The 19038-nt window shown below is 33.5% G+C and overlaps 1 protein-coding gene and 1 non-coding gene across 3 annotated transcripts; one reads left to right on the top strand and one right to left on the bottom strand.

The window, feature by feature from the left end:
* Positions 1 to 10117: 10117 nt before the first annotated feature.
* LOC107908377 (agamous-like MADS-box protein AGL104) lies at positions 10118 to 13416 on the bottom strand. Of its 2 annotated transcripts, none has more exons than XM_041088478.1 (12): positions 13141 to 13416; positions 12706 to 12759; positions 12566 to 12598; positions 12444 to 12462; positions 12291 to 12352; positions 12156 to 12183; positions 11993 to 12054; positions 11725 to 11824; positions 11238 to 11288; positions 10986 to 11092; positions 10612 to 10801; positions 10118 to 10514 (listed from the first exon to the last, which is right to left on the bottom strand). In XM_041088478.1, the coding sequence occupies exons 1-12, from the start codon at positions 13323 to 13325 to the stop codon at positions 10362 to 10364; spliced, it is 1044 nt and encodes a 347-aa protein (XP_040944412.1). In that variant the 5' UTR covers positions 13326 to 13416; the 3' UTR covers positions 10118 to 10361. The 2 variants fall into 2 exon arrangements, with proteins under 2 accessions (XP_040944412.1, XP_016691044.1); XM_016835555.2 differs by having other exon boundaries at positions 10118 to 10511.
* Positions 13417 to 18672: 5256 nt separating this feature from the next.
* Positions 18673 to 18745, top strand: TRNAF-GAA (transfer RNA phenylalanine (anticodon GAA)). Its single transcript has one exon. It is a non-coding gene; the product is annotated as a tRNA-Phe (tRNA).
* The last annotated feature ends 293 nt before the right edge of the window (positions 18746 to 19038 follow it).

Below are 19038 nucleotides of genomic sequence, written 5' to 3'. Positions count from 1 at the left end.
ATAACCTTACATGTATATATAACCTTGGTCAGGCTTTCATTATGTTGATAAAGGTTTAGCTTGGATGGATAACCTGAAATCTCTGTATGTGATTAGCTCAAATGAGCCTCTGATATGAAGCGTACCTGTGTTTTGAGTTCTTTTATGATGTTCATCGGGTAACATAAAGCATCTGAAATGTGAAATTTGCAGGTTTGTTCAATGGTGGACAATGTAAGGTGTTGAAGAAGATGATTCATATCATCTTTTTCCGCTAAAAATATATATACTTAATTTATTTTTTAATTAAATTTAATTAATTAAATTAATTATGATTAATTAAACATAACTATTTAATTAATTAAGCTAATGGCATACTACATCATCATCCACTAACATCCATTTTAATTTGTTCTATTGTCATTTTAGTCCTTTGGATAATTACTATTTAAGTCCCCAAGCCTTAATCTAATTAAAAATTTATAGAGATTAAAATTTTACAATTTAGTCCCTGAGCTTCAATTTCTCACAATTTTGACTAAGTCACTTAACCATTTTTCAATTCGAAAATATACTAACTTCATAAATATCCCTATTTAATATTTACGGTCTCAATTTATGGAAACGAGGTCTCGAACCTGCATTTTTCGACACCATTAGAACCAGGTCGTTACATTAGTGAAGTAATTTCAGACAAGTTGCCTCTCGGTTACCGAACAAGTAAGTAGAAATTAGTTGTCCGGTGTTGAGTCAGAAACTAGAACTAATTTATTAAAGGCATTGAAGTTATCCTTGCGTCAATGATCGAATTTATAAATCAAATAATGATTTTACCTTTGGCTAGAGCTTTTCCCTATTAAGTTTTTTTATTTTATCTTACAATCTTCTTTTATTTTGTTTTAATTTTAAATTTAGTTTTTAATTTTAAACTCCCTTTTATTTTTATTTTTATTAAAGAAATGAAATTATCACTTCCTATTAATTTTATATTTTTCAAGTATGTTTTATTTTTGTATGTCTCCAAAATCTGACAGTGAGTTTATAAAATGGATGCCTATTTGAAAATCCAGTCATTACTTTTTGAGAATGACTGTTGTCTTTTTGTCGTCTTGATTTTGGCATGCTAGATATGGGATGTAGAAAGCGGAAGGCTAAAGCTCACACTGATTGGACACATTGATCAGGTACGAGGTTTGTTTTGAGAAATTTCTAAGGTGTGAATAGTTTTTACGGGTCACAGGCCTCACTGTCAGTAGTAAACACACACATATGTTCTCTGCTTGTGATGATAAGCAAGTTAAATGCTGGGACCTTGAGCAGAATAAGGTCAGAACTGCTTAGACTTACTGCTTAGGATTAATGAGAACTTCAGAAGGATATTTTATCCCTATAACTGTTGAAATCATTCTTGTTATTGGAACTCATAAGTTGTTGTATAGGTTATCCGGTCCTATCATGGTCACCACTATCAAAGAATCTCTTTGAGAAAACCCTTCCTACAAATGTAATGATCCTTGAATAATCATTGTCCAATCTTGTTTTCTTTGATTATGAGTTATTTGAAAATTTTGCCTTTTGCTTAATAGGATGCATGGGCTATTTAGTAGGATATTTAAAAAGAGTTGATTCAATTGAAGCGGGAGGCAAAGTTGAAGGAGGATTCTATGTCGATCCAGAAGTTAAGCTTTTATTCATTGTTAGAATCCACAGGTACATGTTTCTCGTGGTGTTTTTTTTTTTGTTTATGAACCCTAAATTGCTAAACAATAGCATTTCTCGTGGTGTTACGTCTGCTTCGAACCTTTCTTAATTTTGTGTTTTATAAACTATATTTTGTGATTTTTAGATGTTGACATTCTCTTGGTTTTATAAACTTTCTTGCTACTGTTAACTTTGGATTTATTCGTCTGATATTGCTTTTATAAACAATGACAAAGGTTGGTGCAATGCATAAAATTGATTGGTTGTACATTGTTCTTTGCTAGTGTTAATGGAGTTGCGCCAATTCGCGAGCGACATGGAAATTCATTGTTGAAGCAAGAATAAGAGAAGCTCCTGGATGAAAAAAGGCCATGAGGGACACTATAAACAAAGCCATGGATATGCAAGTTGGGCTTCTTCATTTTTAGTGTTACTATGTATTTGATTTATATTTGGATTATGTTTTGATTATGTTGGACTATATTTAATTATGTTTATATAAAATAATTGGCTTAATTTGATTATTATATTATATTATATTATATTATATTATATTTAGATTTTTATTATATATATTTAATTTAAATCAAGTATATTGAATTAAAATTATAAAAAATTAATATTGTAAACAAATTAAAATATTAGCAATCGAAAATGGTTCATTGGTATATTTGTATCATTAACGATTAAAGTTTAGGGATATAATAAGAATTATATGAAGATTCATATTTTGCTATAAGTTTTAAGGAGATAATTGGAATTTCACTCAAATATTCTGATGATTTTACAGTCGGTATAGGTATTAAAAAATCATTTATAGTGGACAAAATCTATACCAATGATTTTTATTTTAGCGACGCTTAGATTGTCAGTATAGACTTGCAAACCTATTTTGAATGTAACGATTTTCGTTAAAAAATCTATACAAATATCCACGGTTATTTTTTAGTTGGAATAGTCTTTTTAACCGTTGGTATAGAGCTTTTATATATATATTGTCACGAAATAGATCTGAAGCAATAGAAAGAACAAAGAGAAGAAGAAGAGAGAGAGAAGCGGAAAAAAGAACACTGAAAATACTGATTCTAATTTTCATCACTCCCTTTAGACTTAGTTACATGTATATAAGGAAACCCAATAACGGCCTAACACCAACAGTAACAATGGACTAAAACACATCATTTTAGCAAAACGAACCGCTTAAACTAATGCTATAAGACACACCGTATACTAGAATAAGACAGAAGTAAAACGCAGCGTTCAAAACTAAAAAAATAACAGCCATAACAAAAATATGAAAATGAAAAGACCGTTGAAACTATTCCATAACAAATGCCCTCCCCTGAACAGGATCCTTATCCTCAAGGATCAAACGCAGGAAAGCGACGTTGAAGATCATGCAAATTCTCCCAAGTGGAATCCTCAGGAAAGGTGTCTGCCCACTCCACGAGAACCTCCACAACAGCATGGTTACCTTGCTTGACTAGGTGTCCGTTCAATACTCGAATCGGTGACTTGAGAAGAGCTCCATTAGACCCCACTAGTGGTAAGGTAGAAGCACTAACCTCAGACCCATTATGCTTCTTCAATTGGGAGACATGAAAAGTAAAATGAATACGAGCAGAAGATGGTAATAACAGTTTGTAAGCAACCTGTCCCACACGAGTCTCTACTGGAAAAGGGCTAAAATACCAAGGTGACAACTTCTAATTATTTAACTTGCGCAAAGAATGTTGTAGATATGGTTGCAGCTTCAAATACACCAAATCGCCCACCTGAAATACCCGCTCTAACCTCCGTTTGTCTGCCATCTATTTCATCTGATCTTGAGCCCGAGTGAGATGAAATTTCAAAACCTTGCGCATAACATCTTTATGCTGCAAAGTGGGATCTACTGTAGCCACTAGAGAAGCACCAGCCACATAAGGTAAATGAAGAGGTGGATCTTGCCCATATAGACCTTCATAGGAAGTGGTCTGAATAGCCGAATGGTAAGTGGTATTGTACCACCACTTTGCCAAGGGTAACCAAGACTCCTAAGCATAAGGCTTTTCACCCGCCATGCATTTCAAATAGCTTTCTAAAAAATTGTTAAGAATTTCTATCTAGCCATCAGTTTGAAGGTGGTAGGCAGTAGACATCTTTAGTTTGGCGCCCAAATGTCGAAACAGTTCCTGCCAAAAGTTGCTTTAAAAAATTCTATCTCTATCAGACACGATCAACTCAGGTACCCCATGCAACTTATAAATGTGGTTAAGATACTCTTGAGCTACGGTGAAGGCAGTAAAAGGATGAGCCAAGGTAATGAAGTGACCATACTTAGTCAAACGGTCAATCACTACAAGAATGGCTAATTTACCCTGTGACAAGGGTAGACCCTTAATAAAATCCATGCTGATGACTGTCTAAGCATGATTGGGTATAGGTAAGGGTTGCAAAAACCCAGGTGAAACAGAATTATCAGCTTTGTAATGTTGGCAAACGACACACTCCCGCACCCAACGCTTAACATCTTTAGAGAAACCCTTCCAATAAAGCAAGACATATATCCTGTAACGAGTGACATGGATACCAGAATGACCTCCCAAAGCACTGTCATGGAAAAGGCCAAATATATGTCTTCGAAGTTGGATATCATTTCCCACCACAATTTTGTCCAATATGCGAATGAATGTACCATGCCACGAGTACTTTGGATTCAGTTGGGGCTGCGTTTGAACATCTTGACACAGCTGATATAGCTTCTTATCTATCACATATGAAGCAATAATGTGTTCCCATATCGTAGACCAAGAAGAGTCAAAATTGCCTTCACATTGGAGCAGTTGATGAGTTTGGTCAAGAGGTTTCCTGGATAGAGCGTCGGCCACTATATTTTGAGCTCCTTTGTAATATAAGATTGAATAATCGTATCCCAGCATATTAGCAACCCACTTCTACTGGTAAGGTGTAATTGTCTGCTGTTCGGAGAGGAATTTTAAGCTCTGGTGATCTGTTTTAATGAAGAAATGTCTGCCAACAAGATAGGAATGTCATTTCTTAACTGCTAACAGTATTGCAAGTATCTCTTTGTCATAGATAGACAAAGCTTGATATTTGACTCCTAACGCCTTGTTGAAGTATGCCACTGGTCTTCCCTTCTGCTGCAAAACAACCCTGACCCCTTGACTACTAGCATCCATCTCCACACAAAAAGGCCCCTAAAAATTTGGTAAAGTAAGAATTGGAGCTTGACAAATAGCTACTTTGAGCTGATCGAAGGCAGTCTGCTCCAACACTGTCCACTGCTAGGGAACATCTTTTTTTAATAATGCAGTGAGGGGCTTAGCCAATAATCCATACCCCTTAATGAACCGTCCGTAATATCCAGACAATCCAAGGAAGCCTCGCAACTCCTTAACAGACTTTGGAGGAGACTAGTCCAGAACACCAGCCACTTTGGTTCGATCCATACTAACAACTCCTTGAGAGATAACATGTCCAAGATAGTCCACCTGAGTAGCTCCAAAAATGTACTTAGACTGCTTAGCATAAAGTTGATTAGATCTCAACACTTGGAGCACCTCTTGCAAGTGAATCAAATGGTCAGTCTATTTCTGGGAGTACACGAGTATATCATAAAAAAAACAAAAACCGATCTCCGTAAAAAAGATCAAAAGACTGAATTCATTAGTGATTGGAAACTAAAGGGGGCATTGGTCAAGCTAAATGGCATAACCAAGAATTCATAATGGCCAACATGAGTTTTGAAAGCTATTTTGTACACATCCTGCTCCCACATTTGAATCTGATGATAGCCTGAACGCAAATCTAATTTGGAAAAAAAATTTGCTTGCCCCAACTTATCCAAGAGTTCTTTAATAATAGGGATAGGGTATCTATTTTTAATGGTCAATTGGTTAAGCTGTCTGTAGTCTATACACAGCCTCCAACTGCCATATTTCTTCTTGACCATCACCATAGGAGATGCAAATGGGCAGTTGTTGTCCCTGATTATTTCAGCTTGCAACATTTCCTGTATCAATTTCTTTATTTCAGTTTTCTGGACTGTAGGATATCTATACGGCCTCACCTTAACAACGTTAGACTCATCTATCAAATGAATCCTATGGCCTTGTAATCGAGGAGGAGGTAGACCTGTGAAAGTCTAGAATATATCCTCAAATTCATCAAGGAGACCTTATAAATCGGGTGGTAACTGAATTGGCTGCATTGTAAGAGCAGCCTGATCACAAGAAGCCAATAGCATAGGGCATGGGCCATTACCTACCAAACTTAGGCATTTGGAAAGTTGACTACTGGGAAAAATATGTAGTGAATCTGGTACTATGCCTTGCAAGATGTTTTCCCATATGATTAAACTGCATAGTTAAATTGGAGAAATTCCATACAATCGGACCCAGAGATAACAGCCAGTGAATACCAAGCACCAGCTCAAATCCTTTCATTGATAGAATTAAGAAATCAGTGGTAAAATTATAACCTTTTACTTTCCATGAAACTGCTCTGCACAATACTTGAGTAGACAATTAAACCCCATCTGCTACCATCACTCGTAAGGTACTTCTCGATTCTACTGCCAAATTCAACCTTTTAGCCACCTTAAAATCTATAAAATTATTTGTGCTGCCGGAGTTCACTAAGACCACCAGTTCAGGGTGATGTTCCTGCAACCATTGAAGAGCATGTAATGATAACATAGGAGTAGGACTTTTTGGAATCTAATATGCTAAGTCCAAATGTTCAGAATAATCTTAAAAATCTTCAGAAGATGGACTCTTCATGTCAGAACCTTGTTCTCATAGTGGCTCAATACTAAGTTGGTACAGCTAAGACTTCAAACATTTGTGACCTGGTGAGTACTTCAAGCCACACCAAAAACAAATGCCCTTCTTCCTTCTATCCTCCAACTCTGCTTGAGATAAAGGCTTGGAAATAATCTTTTGTCCTGAGTTACCACTCACTGACCCCCCGGCTAAAGGTCGAGCTTCCTATTCCCTACCATACTTTAGAAATTTGAAATAAAAGTCTCGATGAACTAACTCCACTACCAGCAGTGAACCCCTTTTTCACCGGTCTTAGCACAATATTCTCAACCTGCCTAGCTAAAATGTAACCTTCCACCAATGTTTGAGGCTTAAACAACCTGAGATACTGACCTATTTTAGGTTTCAAATTACTGATGAATATGTTTAATGCATAGGTTTCAGGCAGATTTAGCTGATTTAACAAACTCAGAAATCCATCATGGAATTAGTCAACAGATCCATGTTGCTTGAGAGTTACTAACTCAGTCATAGGATTAAGGAAGGAGTCAGATCCAAAACGTTCCCTAAGTCCCCTAGCATACATCTCTCAAGCCAGTTGGTGCAACCCTCTATGTCTGTGCACAAAGAAATGATGTCAGTCAAGTGCCTTCCTTTCTAGATGCAACATAACCACCTTAACCTTAGCATGTTCACCTATCCCTTTAGACTCAAAATATTGTTCTAATTTAGACCACCACCCTTTAAAATTACCACCATCAAAGTGCGAACAATCTATTCGAAAAGAGGGATTCCCAACTTCCACCGTACCTCCCCGCGAGGACATACTCAAATGACCTAGATCTGGTATAGGCGACACTACTAGGTGTTCCTTTGCTGGAAAACCAGGAGGAGAGCCTAAAATACCTTTCCCTTTACTAGTCATCACACCAGTAACTGCAACAGGAGGACTCTGTCCAAAATACTGTTCAAAGAAAGAATGGAGCTCATAACGAAGTTCAGATCATACTTCCGAACTAACCTCCGACTTAATTCCCTCTTGAAAGTCCTTTAAGCGCGTATCAATCCTTGCATCTAATTGAGTGAATTCAACTTGCAGTTGAGTAAGCTCGCATTGCGTCATTCCTAATTCCTTTTACATCCTCGTAGTCACCCCTTCCACGGTCATGAGAATCGACAACGCTCTGATACATTTGTCACGAAATAGATCTGAAGCAATAGAAAAAACAGAGAGAAGAAGAAGAGAAGAAATCGAGAGAGAGAACCGGAAAGAGAATACTGAAAATACTGATTCTAATTTTCATCACCTCCCTTTAGACTTAGTTACGGGTATACAAGGAAACCCAATAATGGCCTAACACCAACAGTAACAATGGACTAAAACACATCGTTTTTGCAAAACGAACCGCTTAAACTAACTCTATAAAACACATTGTTTACTAGAATAAGACAGAAGTAAAACGCAGCGTTCAAAACTAAAGAAATAACAACAATAACAAAAATATGAAAATGAAAAAGACCGTTGAAACTATTCCATAACATATATATTTTAGGGAGGTTTTTCGACTATCACTATTTGGCAATTTGTTTGTAATAATATTTTATAACATAAAGAATATTACATAATATATAATAATAATAACAAGAGATGAATGTGCTAATTTACTAAATTCGAATTTTAAAAAAGAAACGAAAAAAACATTTCTAATTAATCTAAACTTAGTCGGCACAGTAAGTAAAATTATCAAAGAAAAAAAGAAATTTAACCTAATGGCCACTTAAACATAATAAGCAACTTAAAAAATAGTAAACTTAATCTATTATATAAGAACTGGTAAAAAGATTCTATTATATAAGACGTTAAAGAAAACTTTGAATTCTGGAACATGGGTTAGTGGAAATTGATGTGAAGAATGATCAAACATTTTTAACTTCTTGATTCTTGAATAAAATAATGCTATTGAATAAGTAAATAAAATACAAAATAATTTGGGCTAATATAATATTAAATTTAACCACGTTTATATTTTTTTTGTCAATTTAATTTTTAATTTAAACTTGACTATTAGTCCATTTTTAAGGCAAATATTGATTAAAACATTTATTTTTAATGTTGGCATGATAATCTGATTGGTGGTCCACGTGTACTTTATATTGACATGACATTATTTTGTCTTAAATGTTACGTCAACAAGTAATTGAAAAATTATAAAATATTCAAAAACAATAAGAAAATGTAAACATTTTATGAAAATTTAACATGAAGTGCATATGGATTGTCATGCGGACGTAGGATGTCATATTTAAAAAATTAATGTTTTAATCAGTATTTTTGTTTAAAACATGACAATTTGACTCTTAATGTTGGCCAAATTTGTCTCTTTTTAAAGGTTAAGAGCCAAATTTAAATTTTAAAAATAAAGAGTCAATTTAACAAAAAAATGTAAACATCGAAAGCTAAATTTGACATCATGTTCTTTATAAAACCTACAACCCAATGAATATTTACAATTTTTCTTGGGGGATGATAGAGTCGCGTTTACTCTATTGGTAGGATCTCAATTATTATAAGTTACAAAAACATAAATAAAAAAAATAAAAACACTCTATAAATTCTTTAGGGATTATAAAAAAATAAATTTTTATAACTTTTCAAAATTATGTCAACATTCATCAATGAATTTACAACAAACATAAAAAGTTACTTTCGTTATTAAAAAATGTAACTTTTATTTTGGTTTAAAAATTAAATGTAAAAGTTACTGTGATCATAATGTCTTTTTGGTTGATTGGGTTGGGGCAAAATATTGCATCCTGTTCGATGATGGAAGCGGGGTTGTGGGGCACTTATGATGGACTGGTGCAAGCCTAGTTACTTGGATGTCGACATGTTATTCTAGAAATGGATAGTAAAATAGTGGTGCAGCAGTTGTGTAATCGAACGACTGATGGGCCTCATGTGTGTTAACCCGGATGATTTTAGGGTTGAGACAGTAGGGTTAGGTTATGAGGATGGTGCAAATGTGTAGAGAAGGGAACAGAGTCGCAGATACCCCGGAGAACTTAGCAGCAGAGATGACGTGGGGATTGCATGTGTTTCATAGGCCATTATGTGAGGTCATGCAGGCTCTCAAGGAAAAGATGAGGATGGAAGTGGTTTAGAAATTTAGATATTAAATCTTTTATGTTCTAAAAAAGTATTAGTTCACTGCGTTTGTACACAAAATGTCACTAATATCAATTATAATAAACAATTAGTAAAAGCAATTTTTCTTGTCTTTTGAGGCGTTTAAGCCATAAAAGTGTAATTGGAAAAGGGCAAGTAAGCAGTTTCTGTATTGAACAATGAAAACTGAACTTGGTCAGAGGATCAAGTTATGGAGTTGGGGTTTTATTGATGTATTGGATGATTAGCTTCAGTGCTTCTTGTATTGTGCTGAGTCTGCTTTACTTCTTGGTTGAGAAAAAAAAAGAAGAAAATTCATGTGTATTTTTTTTTATTTATCCCTTTTAAGATATGTAGAAATGTTTAGATAGGTACATGTATCCAAATTTGACAACCTCGATATATTAATAATTGTATTACAATTACCTCTCACGCATTGGGAGTAAAATTGAAAATCTAAGACGAAAAAGTACTAATAAATATGCAATTGAAACAAAACCATATGTTAATGAATGATATTCTCTTTCTTTTCTTTTCAATTATATATCTAGAAAATGTACTGCAAAATAGATTAGAAAAAAAAATGGTGTGTGGCATGGTACAATTATACTAGGATACTTCTATCCCAAGGAAGCATGGCCTAGGTTTTTGAATATTACAACAGCAATTGAAGGTGAAGGTGAAGGTGAAGGTGAAGTTGAAGTTGTTTTAGCACTATGAAAGGGCATGAATGGCCAAAGGCTTTGGCGTCATTGCCCATTGTGTTCATGAACTCTGTTCTCATAGTTTGAACCTTCATTGTCTGCCATCTGACCATGTGAATTATAGTTCCCAGGAATTTCCATTTGCTGATCATTCGGTACCATTTCTGCCATTTCCTGGTGACTCACCATTCCATGCTGCTATTTCCAACACATACGATTACATTATTAATCCCTTTTATATATTAAAGAAATAAACTATGGAAAACTTAGCAATTAGAAGGGAAAAAAAAAAAACCTGAACGTGGGAATACAAGGTTGGTGGCATGGAGTTAGACTGAAGCCCAGTTGAAGCAAATGACCGAGGCCATGGTGCGAAATTTTCAGTATTCGGATTTGAGACGTGGCATTGATCTCCTATGTTGTGAGGATCCACATTTGACATGCTTCCTTGCAACAATGGATCGTAGACCGTGGATGAAAGATCCCTAAATTGTATGAACAACATATTCTTATCATACAATTATTCTTAAAAGTTAAAAAGTTAGCCAGTAACAAATATGGAATTCGAATTTTAATATCTATAATGTTTTTTATAAAAAATTATTGAGTTCGAAATTTTTTGTAGTAGTTTTTTTAGGATTAAATTTTGGAACTGAAAATGGAGAGTACCTGAGAGGATTTAGAGATGCTGACGCATCAAAGATTTGGGATTGGTTTTGACCATTATCAGGTAGCCAATTGACAACCTCGTTCTCAAAAGATGGAGGCAATCCTTGCTGCACCAATCCAAACAAAACAAAACCAAAAAAAAAAAAATCATAGTTTTCAATAGGTTGATATCAAATCCGAAAACTTTTGAAGTTGCCGAGGTTACCATGATTTGTTTTATTGCAAAATAATATATATATATATATATATTACCTGTATAGGAGATGGATCGTAAGAGGATAAATGGTTGCTCAATATATATTCCTGTAAACCAAAGGCATTGAAATTTCAATTTTTTTTAAAAAAAGAAAAAAGCTATAATAAGGGAATAATTGTATTAAGATGATCTTAAATATTTTAGTTTTTAGGTACTAATAAAATAACGACATCTTATTAAATTTTTAAGAGATAAATTGATATTGTATATTCATTCATATTTAATATATTCTCTAATCCAATTTATTTAATATGTTTCTCTAATTCAATTTAATTTTAGTTACAACATTTCAAACTAAGTAATTCAAATTATTAAAAAACCTAAAGCCGATAGTAGTATTTGTTTTTAAATTAAATTAAAGAATATATTAAATATGATAAGTATATAATACTAATTTTATGTCTCGAAATATTATTATTTTATTGATGCAGTAAAGTTTTGAATATCTTCTTAATAATAATAGTAATAATAATAGATTCCGACCTTTCTTTGCACAACATTTGCTAATGTTTCGACAAGATGTTTCTCACAGGATTCTAGTTCCGCCATGGATGTGAACCTAAAAGGATCAGGTTCATATGCCCTGTTTTTGAAGATTCCATAAATTAATTAGCCTCAACTTTAAAACTCAAATGTTAACTTTTTTTCGATTTTATTTTATTGATATAATTATAAATGTATTTATCCATTTAATGTTGTTTGGGTCGGAATGATATTATTTTATTTTTAGTTGCAGGTCATTAATATATACCTTAACTGATCCTCAGCTATTTGAAGTTGTTGTTGTAACCTTACAATTTCCTGTTGGATTTCCTGTAATAAAAACATTAACAAACACAAAATTAAAAATTAAAAAAGAAACATAGAAGAAAACACACATTAAGGTTTATGAGAGACAGAAATGTTTATGATACCTTAAAATCAGAGTTAAAAGATGCTGGACTGTTTTCAGCAAAATCCCATGAAAAAGAAGAGACAAAAACTTTCTCCATAAGCTATTTTAATTAAGAGTTTAACTGGAAATATAGAGAGCGAAGAAGGGGACAAACTTGGCAAGTTGAAGAGCAACATCATTTTCACTTCTTAGCTGCTGGAGAATCCTTAGCATATACTGCATAAAATGCAGAATTCAGTGAATTGAGATTTATTATTTTTCATTTTTCATGAAAAAGAAAATTATGATAACAGTGCAATTTTCTTACCTCTTTGTTTTGGATATCGCTGCAACAGCAAAAATAAGACTAAAGAACATTAGCTTTAACATATGAATTACAAGTTTTAAGGAGAAATTAAACAAAACAAAAAAAAGGGGTTAAGGACATACGGATGTCTGATTTGTTCAGGGAAAATTAGAGCACTGCAACAGATAAATTAATTGAGATGTTACCAAATCAACATGTTAAATGAAATATAAATAAGCTGCAAAATAATATTTAACACTATGAAAGGGTTAAAAAGCATTACTGCTCTCTTTCTCGATCAGGGAGATTAATGTAACGCATAAAGACATCCTCGATCCTGGTTTTTTATAGAAAAAAAGAAGATTAAATAAATGCCTGCTTATAGTTCAAAAAATAAAATGGAAAAGATGAAAGATAATAAGCAACATGAGCTAGAATATATTTAAAACTTGAAATTCAGATAATAGTTTAATACTGTTGATTAAAAGCTTATTTTAACATTTTAAAAGTTTTGTGAAAACGAAGCTAATGAGCATCTGCATGCATGAATTCTTTATTGCATGCATGTAGCCCTAACGTAGACTTGGATTGTTTTCAACCCTAAAAATCAATGTTATTGTTCTTAAAGCATTCATATCTCAAACATATTTGTATATAAATATGAGATGTACAAAATGTTCATAACAAAAAATGTTGGTAAGGAAATAAATGGTGGCACCTTCTCCTGCCAGAAAAATGGCTAATCCGACCGGAAGGAGAGAACATGATAAGAGCAATATCAATGTCACATAGGATGGAAAGTTCATAAGCTTTCTTAATCAACCCATTCCTACGCTTGGAGAAGGTAACCTGACGATTGGTGTTGTTTTCTATTCTCTTAATCTCCAGCTTAACACGTCCCATATTACCTCTTGGGTCTTGTGTAAACCCTAAATATTCTGATATGCCAAAATGGGAAGTTGTTGTTGCTTTGAAAAGGTTGAAAACCCTAATATGAGATTATTTTTAGAACAAAATCTAAGGGATGGTGAATTGCTATTTGGGTATATATATTGAGAAGAAAGGCCTGAAAATAAGGGTGTGGTTAGATGTGTGAGAGAAAGAGAGAGGGAGGGGGATATTGGTTAAAGATGGGTGGGAGAGGAGAGATTTAAGTGTGAGATATTGATGGATTTATTGGGAGGGAAAGGGTCATCGATATTGAAAGTAAATTTTTCTTTTTATTTCCATGCTTCATTAAACGCTGGCACATTTTTTTGTCCTTTGCTTTTTTATTTTCCTGATTTAGTGCCTTTAGGTTAGTGATCAATGGCGGACTTATCCACAGCTGGTCTAAATCTCCTTTTTTATTATTAAATATTAAAAGTAAAATATTTTTTATATTTTTGTAATTATATTTAAAGAAAATATTTTTATTATTCATTTATGTAATAAGTTACGTTTATTCAAACTACAAAAGAAAACAAAAATCTTATAATGGAAATCCAACTTGAGCCTAATTCGTTTACGGGTTTAATTAGAGACTTTTTGGAGGTATTAAGCCTTTAAAGATCGAAAATCAATGCACTAACTAGACCCAACGATTTTGAGTTATTCGTCTAACCCAATTTCACTTTGGTCTAATCTTATATCTAAAACGCATCTTTTAGACCTTTTTTTAGGTGAATGGTTTTTACACTCAAAAAATAGGTTTAAAATTTTGTTTAAATTTAACTTAAATTAAAAATGTTAAATTTGAACTCAATTCAGTTTGTCCGTATTAATTTTTAGATTATTTTTTATATAAAAATAAATTTAAAAAATATAATACATCAAATACAATAAAAATATTAAAATAAATGTTTCCTAACAAATTAAAATATATTTAAAAATTCTTTATACTTAAATAACACTAAGATAGTTGTAACTTAGCAAGCATATGCATCTAAAATAGTAACAAAATTAACAACAAATTAAGAGTTATACAATATCCAAACAATGATAAAAAAAACAGCAGTACAATGGCAACAAAACAATAGCAAAATGGCAAAAAAACAACAACAAACAACAGTTGAAAAGAAAGTAAGGGCTAGTTCGGGCCAACCCTAGGCCAAAAAATTCCTACCCAAGGTCCATCTTGATTAGAAAGTGAGTCTTATTTTTTGTCCAATCTCATTTTTTGGGCCTATATTTTTTTCCCAAACCCTCCCACTTTAGAAAGTAAGGCGAGGTTGGTCACAAAGGGCTACAATCAAGTGGAGAGAGTTGATTTTCATGATGTTCTCTCTCCAGTTGTAAAGCATACGTCCATTCGAGCACTATTAGCTCTTGTTGCATCAACCAATCTCGAGTTAAAGCAGTCAAATGTGAAAACTGCATTCTTTCACGGAGATTTGGATAAGGACATTTACATGTAGCAACCTGAAGGCTTCAGGATTGAAGGAAAGGAATATCATGTCTGTCTTATTCAGAAATCATTATACGGCTTGAAGCAGTTTCCTCGACAGTGGTACAAAAAGTTCAATTCCTTCATGTTAGGTATTGGTTTCTTTTGAAGTAAGTATGACAATTGTGTTTATCTATAAAGTTAAAATGATGGATCATTTATTTATTTGTTGTTTCATGTTGATGATATGTTAATTGCGACTAAAGATTCATCTGAAATTGAATGACTTAAAACCATGTTTAACTCTAAGTTTGAGATGAAGGATCTTGGTACAACCAATAAAATTTTAAGTATGATAATTTTGAGAGACTGACACTCAGAATAGATATTTTTGTCACAACAGAAATACATTGAAAGGATTTTTGAGCAATTTAGAATGCAATATTCTAAATCAATTAATACTCTCGTAGTTGCCCACTTCAGACTTTCGACTTCAGATTCACCATAAACCGAAGACAAAGAAAGGTACATTTCCTCGATTTCTTATTCTAGTGTATTCGGAAGCCTAATGTATGCAATGGTTTGTACTTGTTCTGATATTTCATATGTTGTTAGTGTAGTAAATAGATATATGGCCAAACTCTGAAAATTACATTGGCAAACTGTTAAGTGGATTTTAAGATATTTAAGAGGGAATTTCAGTTCTTGTTTGGAAATTGGAAGATGTTCAGAAGGTCTAGTCGACTGGCTATGTAAATTTAGATTATACTGGAGACCTAGAAAAAAAAAGATCTCTCACACGTTATTGACCTTAAAAAATTGCATTACTAGTTGGAAAGCCACCATTCAAGCCACTACGGCTCTATTGACTACCAAAGCTGAGCACATGGCAATCATAGAAGTTGTGAAAGAAGCAATTTGATTAAAAGGTCTATTTAGGGAGCTGGTTGATAAAAATGACAAAATTTTCGTATATTGCGATAGTCAAAGTGTCATATGTCTCACGAAAAAACAAAGCATATAGATATTTAGTACCACTTTGTTCGAGAGGTGATCACTCAATATGTTCATATTCATAAAATTGACACAGAGAACAATCCAGTAGACATTATGACAAAAAGTCTTCCAATTTCCAAGTTCGAACATTGGTTAGACTTGGTAAGCATTCGACAAAGATCAAGTTAGGCCTCTAGTGGGGCTTGGCAAAAAAGGCATTTCAGAAATACGAGTCAATGTGGAGATTTGTGGAGTGTGCCTCGTATTTTGGATAAAACAGGGTTGACGTCAGAACGAGGAAGAGCCGACGCCCCGACGACATGACACCGACATCATGACGAGAAGATTCGTCACGTCCCAACAACATGATGAAGGGCGTCCCGATGAGGCAACATGTCATATCATGACATGGCAATGTGTTCCCTACTTAACTGGGTTTCTCTCCTAATTATATTTTTCCAGTCTAACTTTAATTATTGTAGGGATTTTTTAGTCATATTTGTACATGAAATTTAGCTTATAAATAGGCCTCTTAGCAACCCTAGATAGTTTAGAATAACAACAACAAATCAAGAGAGTTTGTGGGAATTTTGGGGAATCTTCATATTTTGGGTTTAGGTTTATTTGTTTCTCCATCTTGTACTCCTTTTTTCGGTTTTTGACCGTTTTAGTAAAGTTTTCTTTACTCACGGTTTTTTTATCCTTTTCGGAGGGGGTTTTCCACGTAAATATTTGTGTCCAATTTTCTTGAATTTCATTCATATTTGTCGCATAATTCAGGTTCGACCCAATAGTCATCTTCTCTGACACCAGCCCCCAAAATTTCTCTGACAACCGCTCATATATATGCTTCTCCAATTGCTTTTCCACCATCAACCACCAGTCCTCCATTTTCACCCCTTGAAACTTCTCCAACTTCCTCTCTTTCTACTTTTCTCATGCTCCTATTTAGTGGCAGAGCCACGTTGAGGCCCAGGGGGGCCATGGCCCCCCCCAAAGTTTAAAAATTTCAATTTAGTCATTTGTAAATTTACACTATGGCCTTCCCAAAAATATAAGTAGGCTCCCAAGGTTTAAGATTTTTACAATTTTCCCCTTTGTATATATATTATAACCCTCCTAAAAATATAAGTAGGCCCCTCTAATATTTTTATAGGATTAAAAATAATATTTACAAATTTATTCTTGATAAAAACAAAGAGAAAATCTTTTTGAAGAAACTAAATTATTCATGATGACTTTTGAATGATATTTTTGTTAAATAATAAGTTGATATTTATTTAATAGTTTACTTAACATAATAATATCTTATAAGTAATATAATAATATATACATAAAAAGAAAAAAAGAAGATGAAGAGACTTTTATCATCTTTCTTCTTCATATTGGTGCCTAACAAGAAAAGAAAAAAAAATTCTTTATCATTTTTTCTCTAAAGGTATGTTTTTCTTCAAACTTTTCATAGATTTTGAATATTTGAAACTTGTTTTACATATATGTACCAATAGTTTTTCTTTTTTTGTTTTATCAAGTATAATAAAAGTTGCCATTAAAGGATATTGATGGAACTTGGAAGCTTATAAAATTAAGTGAAATGTGTATGTTTTTGGATGGAAAATTATTAGGAGTCGGATTCTAACTTGTTAGAATTGTGTAAAAATGAAACAAGAAAACTTCGGTCACTTTGTTTAAAATTATGTCAAATAATAGCTTGTGAAGTAATGAGCATTCCAGTGAAAACAGAATAAAAATAATTAATCAAGTCAAATGATAGCTATTTCATTTTTATTGGAATACTACTTCTTTTAAATATATTTTTTTATATGTTTAAATCGATTATTATGTTAGAATACTGCTTCTTTTGAATCGATTGATTCACTGTTACATAGCACTTTTAATTTTAGCTTGTACCCCAAGATTAATATCTTGCTCCGCCACTGCTCCTGTTTGTGATGACCCAGGTGAGTAAATCTATATCTATACAAATATATAAATATGCTCGTGTTTGGAGAAGAATTCACTTTTCTGTTTCATCATGTCAATCATTTCCATTAGTTTATTTATCTATAATACATTTTTGGAATAAAATCCAGTTTGGTTCAAATATATTAGAGAGAAAAAAAGGTTCAATATAGTGCCGTGGGGGCAACACAAACCGACAGAGAAATGAAGGCATCAGCCTTGGAAAACCAAAGCATTGAAGACATAAAACAGTTGAGACTTGAGAGGCCCCCTTTCCCAAAGACTCTCTTATCAAACCTGGAATACTAACGCCATTCAGCCAAACCCTCGAAATCTCTTTCCCTTTCATCTGAAAGCATTTTAGAGATCGTAAAGCACCTGAGACAAGACATGCAAACATGTTATGGGTGAGATCTATCATCTCCCATCGTCCAGTTTCTCACTGTTCAAAGTCAGCCCGGTGGATCCATCCAATTCCTGTCCTCTTCAACCCCAGGCACCACCCGATCAGGTACTTCCTCAACCCAAAACTGGATATTTGCGCTGTTGAAACCTGCTTTCACCATCTGATGAGCAACATTATTGGCTTCTCTTCTAATTCTGCTGAACCTGCAGTGCATGAAATTTTTTGCTTAGAATAGTCGATCAACTATATAAGGTCTGATTAACGAGCATTCTTCTTTGTCTGATGCGAGGCGCTTCAAAATAGATGTTGCATCTCCTTCCAAAATGATGTTCTTTCTTTTTTTCTTTTTTTTTTTCTGAAAACATAATACATTAAATAATTATGTTTTATAAAATTACAAAACACAACTTTTCGCGATTGTAAGTAGCTTTCCATTATGATCAGCCAAGTCCAATATTGTGCTTTTATGTTTTAAAACTTGTCTATATTCTATAAATAAAATATATAAATTAAGAAGCCAAATGGGGGAAGCTCAGTTGGGAGAGCGTCAGACTGAAGATCTGAAGGTCGCGTGTTCGATCCACGCTCACCGCAAGCTTTTTTTGATTAAACTGGGGCTTAACATCTTGGTCCTTAAATAAGATCCAAGTAACCTAAAAATAAAAAGACATAAGCCGAAAAGCCCAAAGAAAAAGACGGTTTAAGACTGTCACTAAACCCCTATTTTATAATTAATCCACAGCTAAAGCCCTTCCATAGTAATCACCCATCAATCTATTCGCATGCCACATATATGCAGCGCATACTTAGAAATGGTGGATGCTATGAATGATCTCAACAATGTTAAGATATAAATTACAATGAGCAGTAAAATATCATCTCAGATA

The sequence above is a fragment of the Gossypium hirsutum genome, chromosome D02 (genome assembly GCF_007990345.1).
Source record: "Gossypium hirsutum isolate 1008001.06 chromosome D02, Gossypium_hirsutum_v2.1, whole genome shotgun sequence".
NCBI lineage: Eukaryota > Viridiplantae > Streptophyta > Magnoliopsida > Malvales > Malvaceae > Gossypium > Gossypium hirsutum.
Note: the sequence above shows the minus strand (reverse complement) of the source record. Positions and strands in the feature narration are given on the sequence as shown.

Bases quoted from the DNA above. Each gene is read 5' to 3' on its own strand.
- LOC107908377 (XM_041088478.1), bottom strand. From the start codon at position 13,325: ATGGGACGTGTTAAGCTGGAGATTAAGAGAATAGAAAACAACACCAAT. The intron at 12,760-13,140 runs GTGCCACCATTT...ATAAAAAACCAG, and splicing joins CATTTTTCTGGCAGGAGAAG to GATCGAGGATGTCTTTATGC. The intron at 12,184-12,290 runs GTTTGTCCCCTT...TGCTGAAAACAG, and splicing joins GTTGCTCTTCAACTTGCCAA to TCCAGCATCTTTTAACTCTG.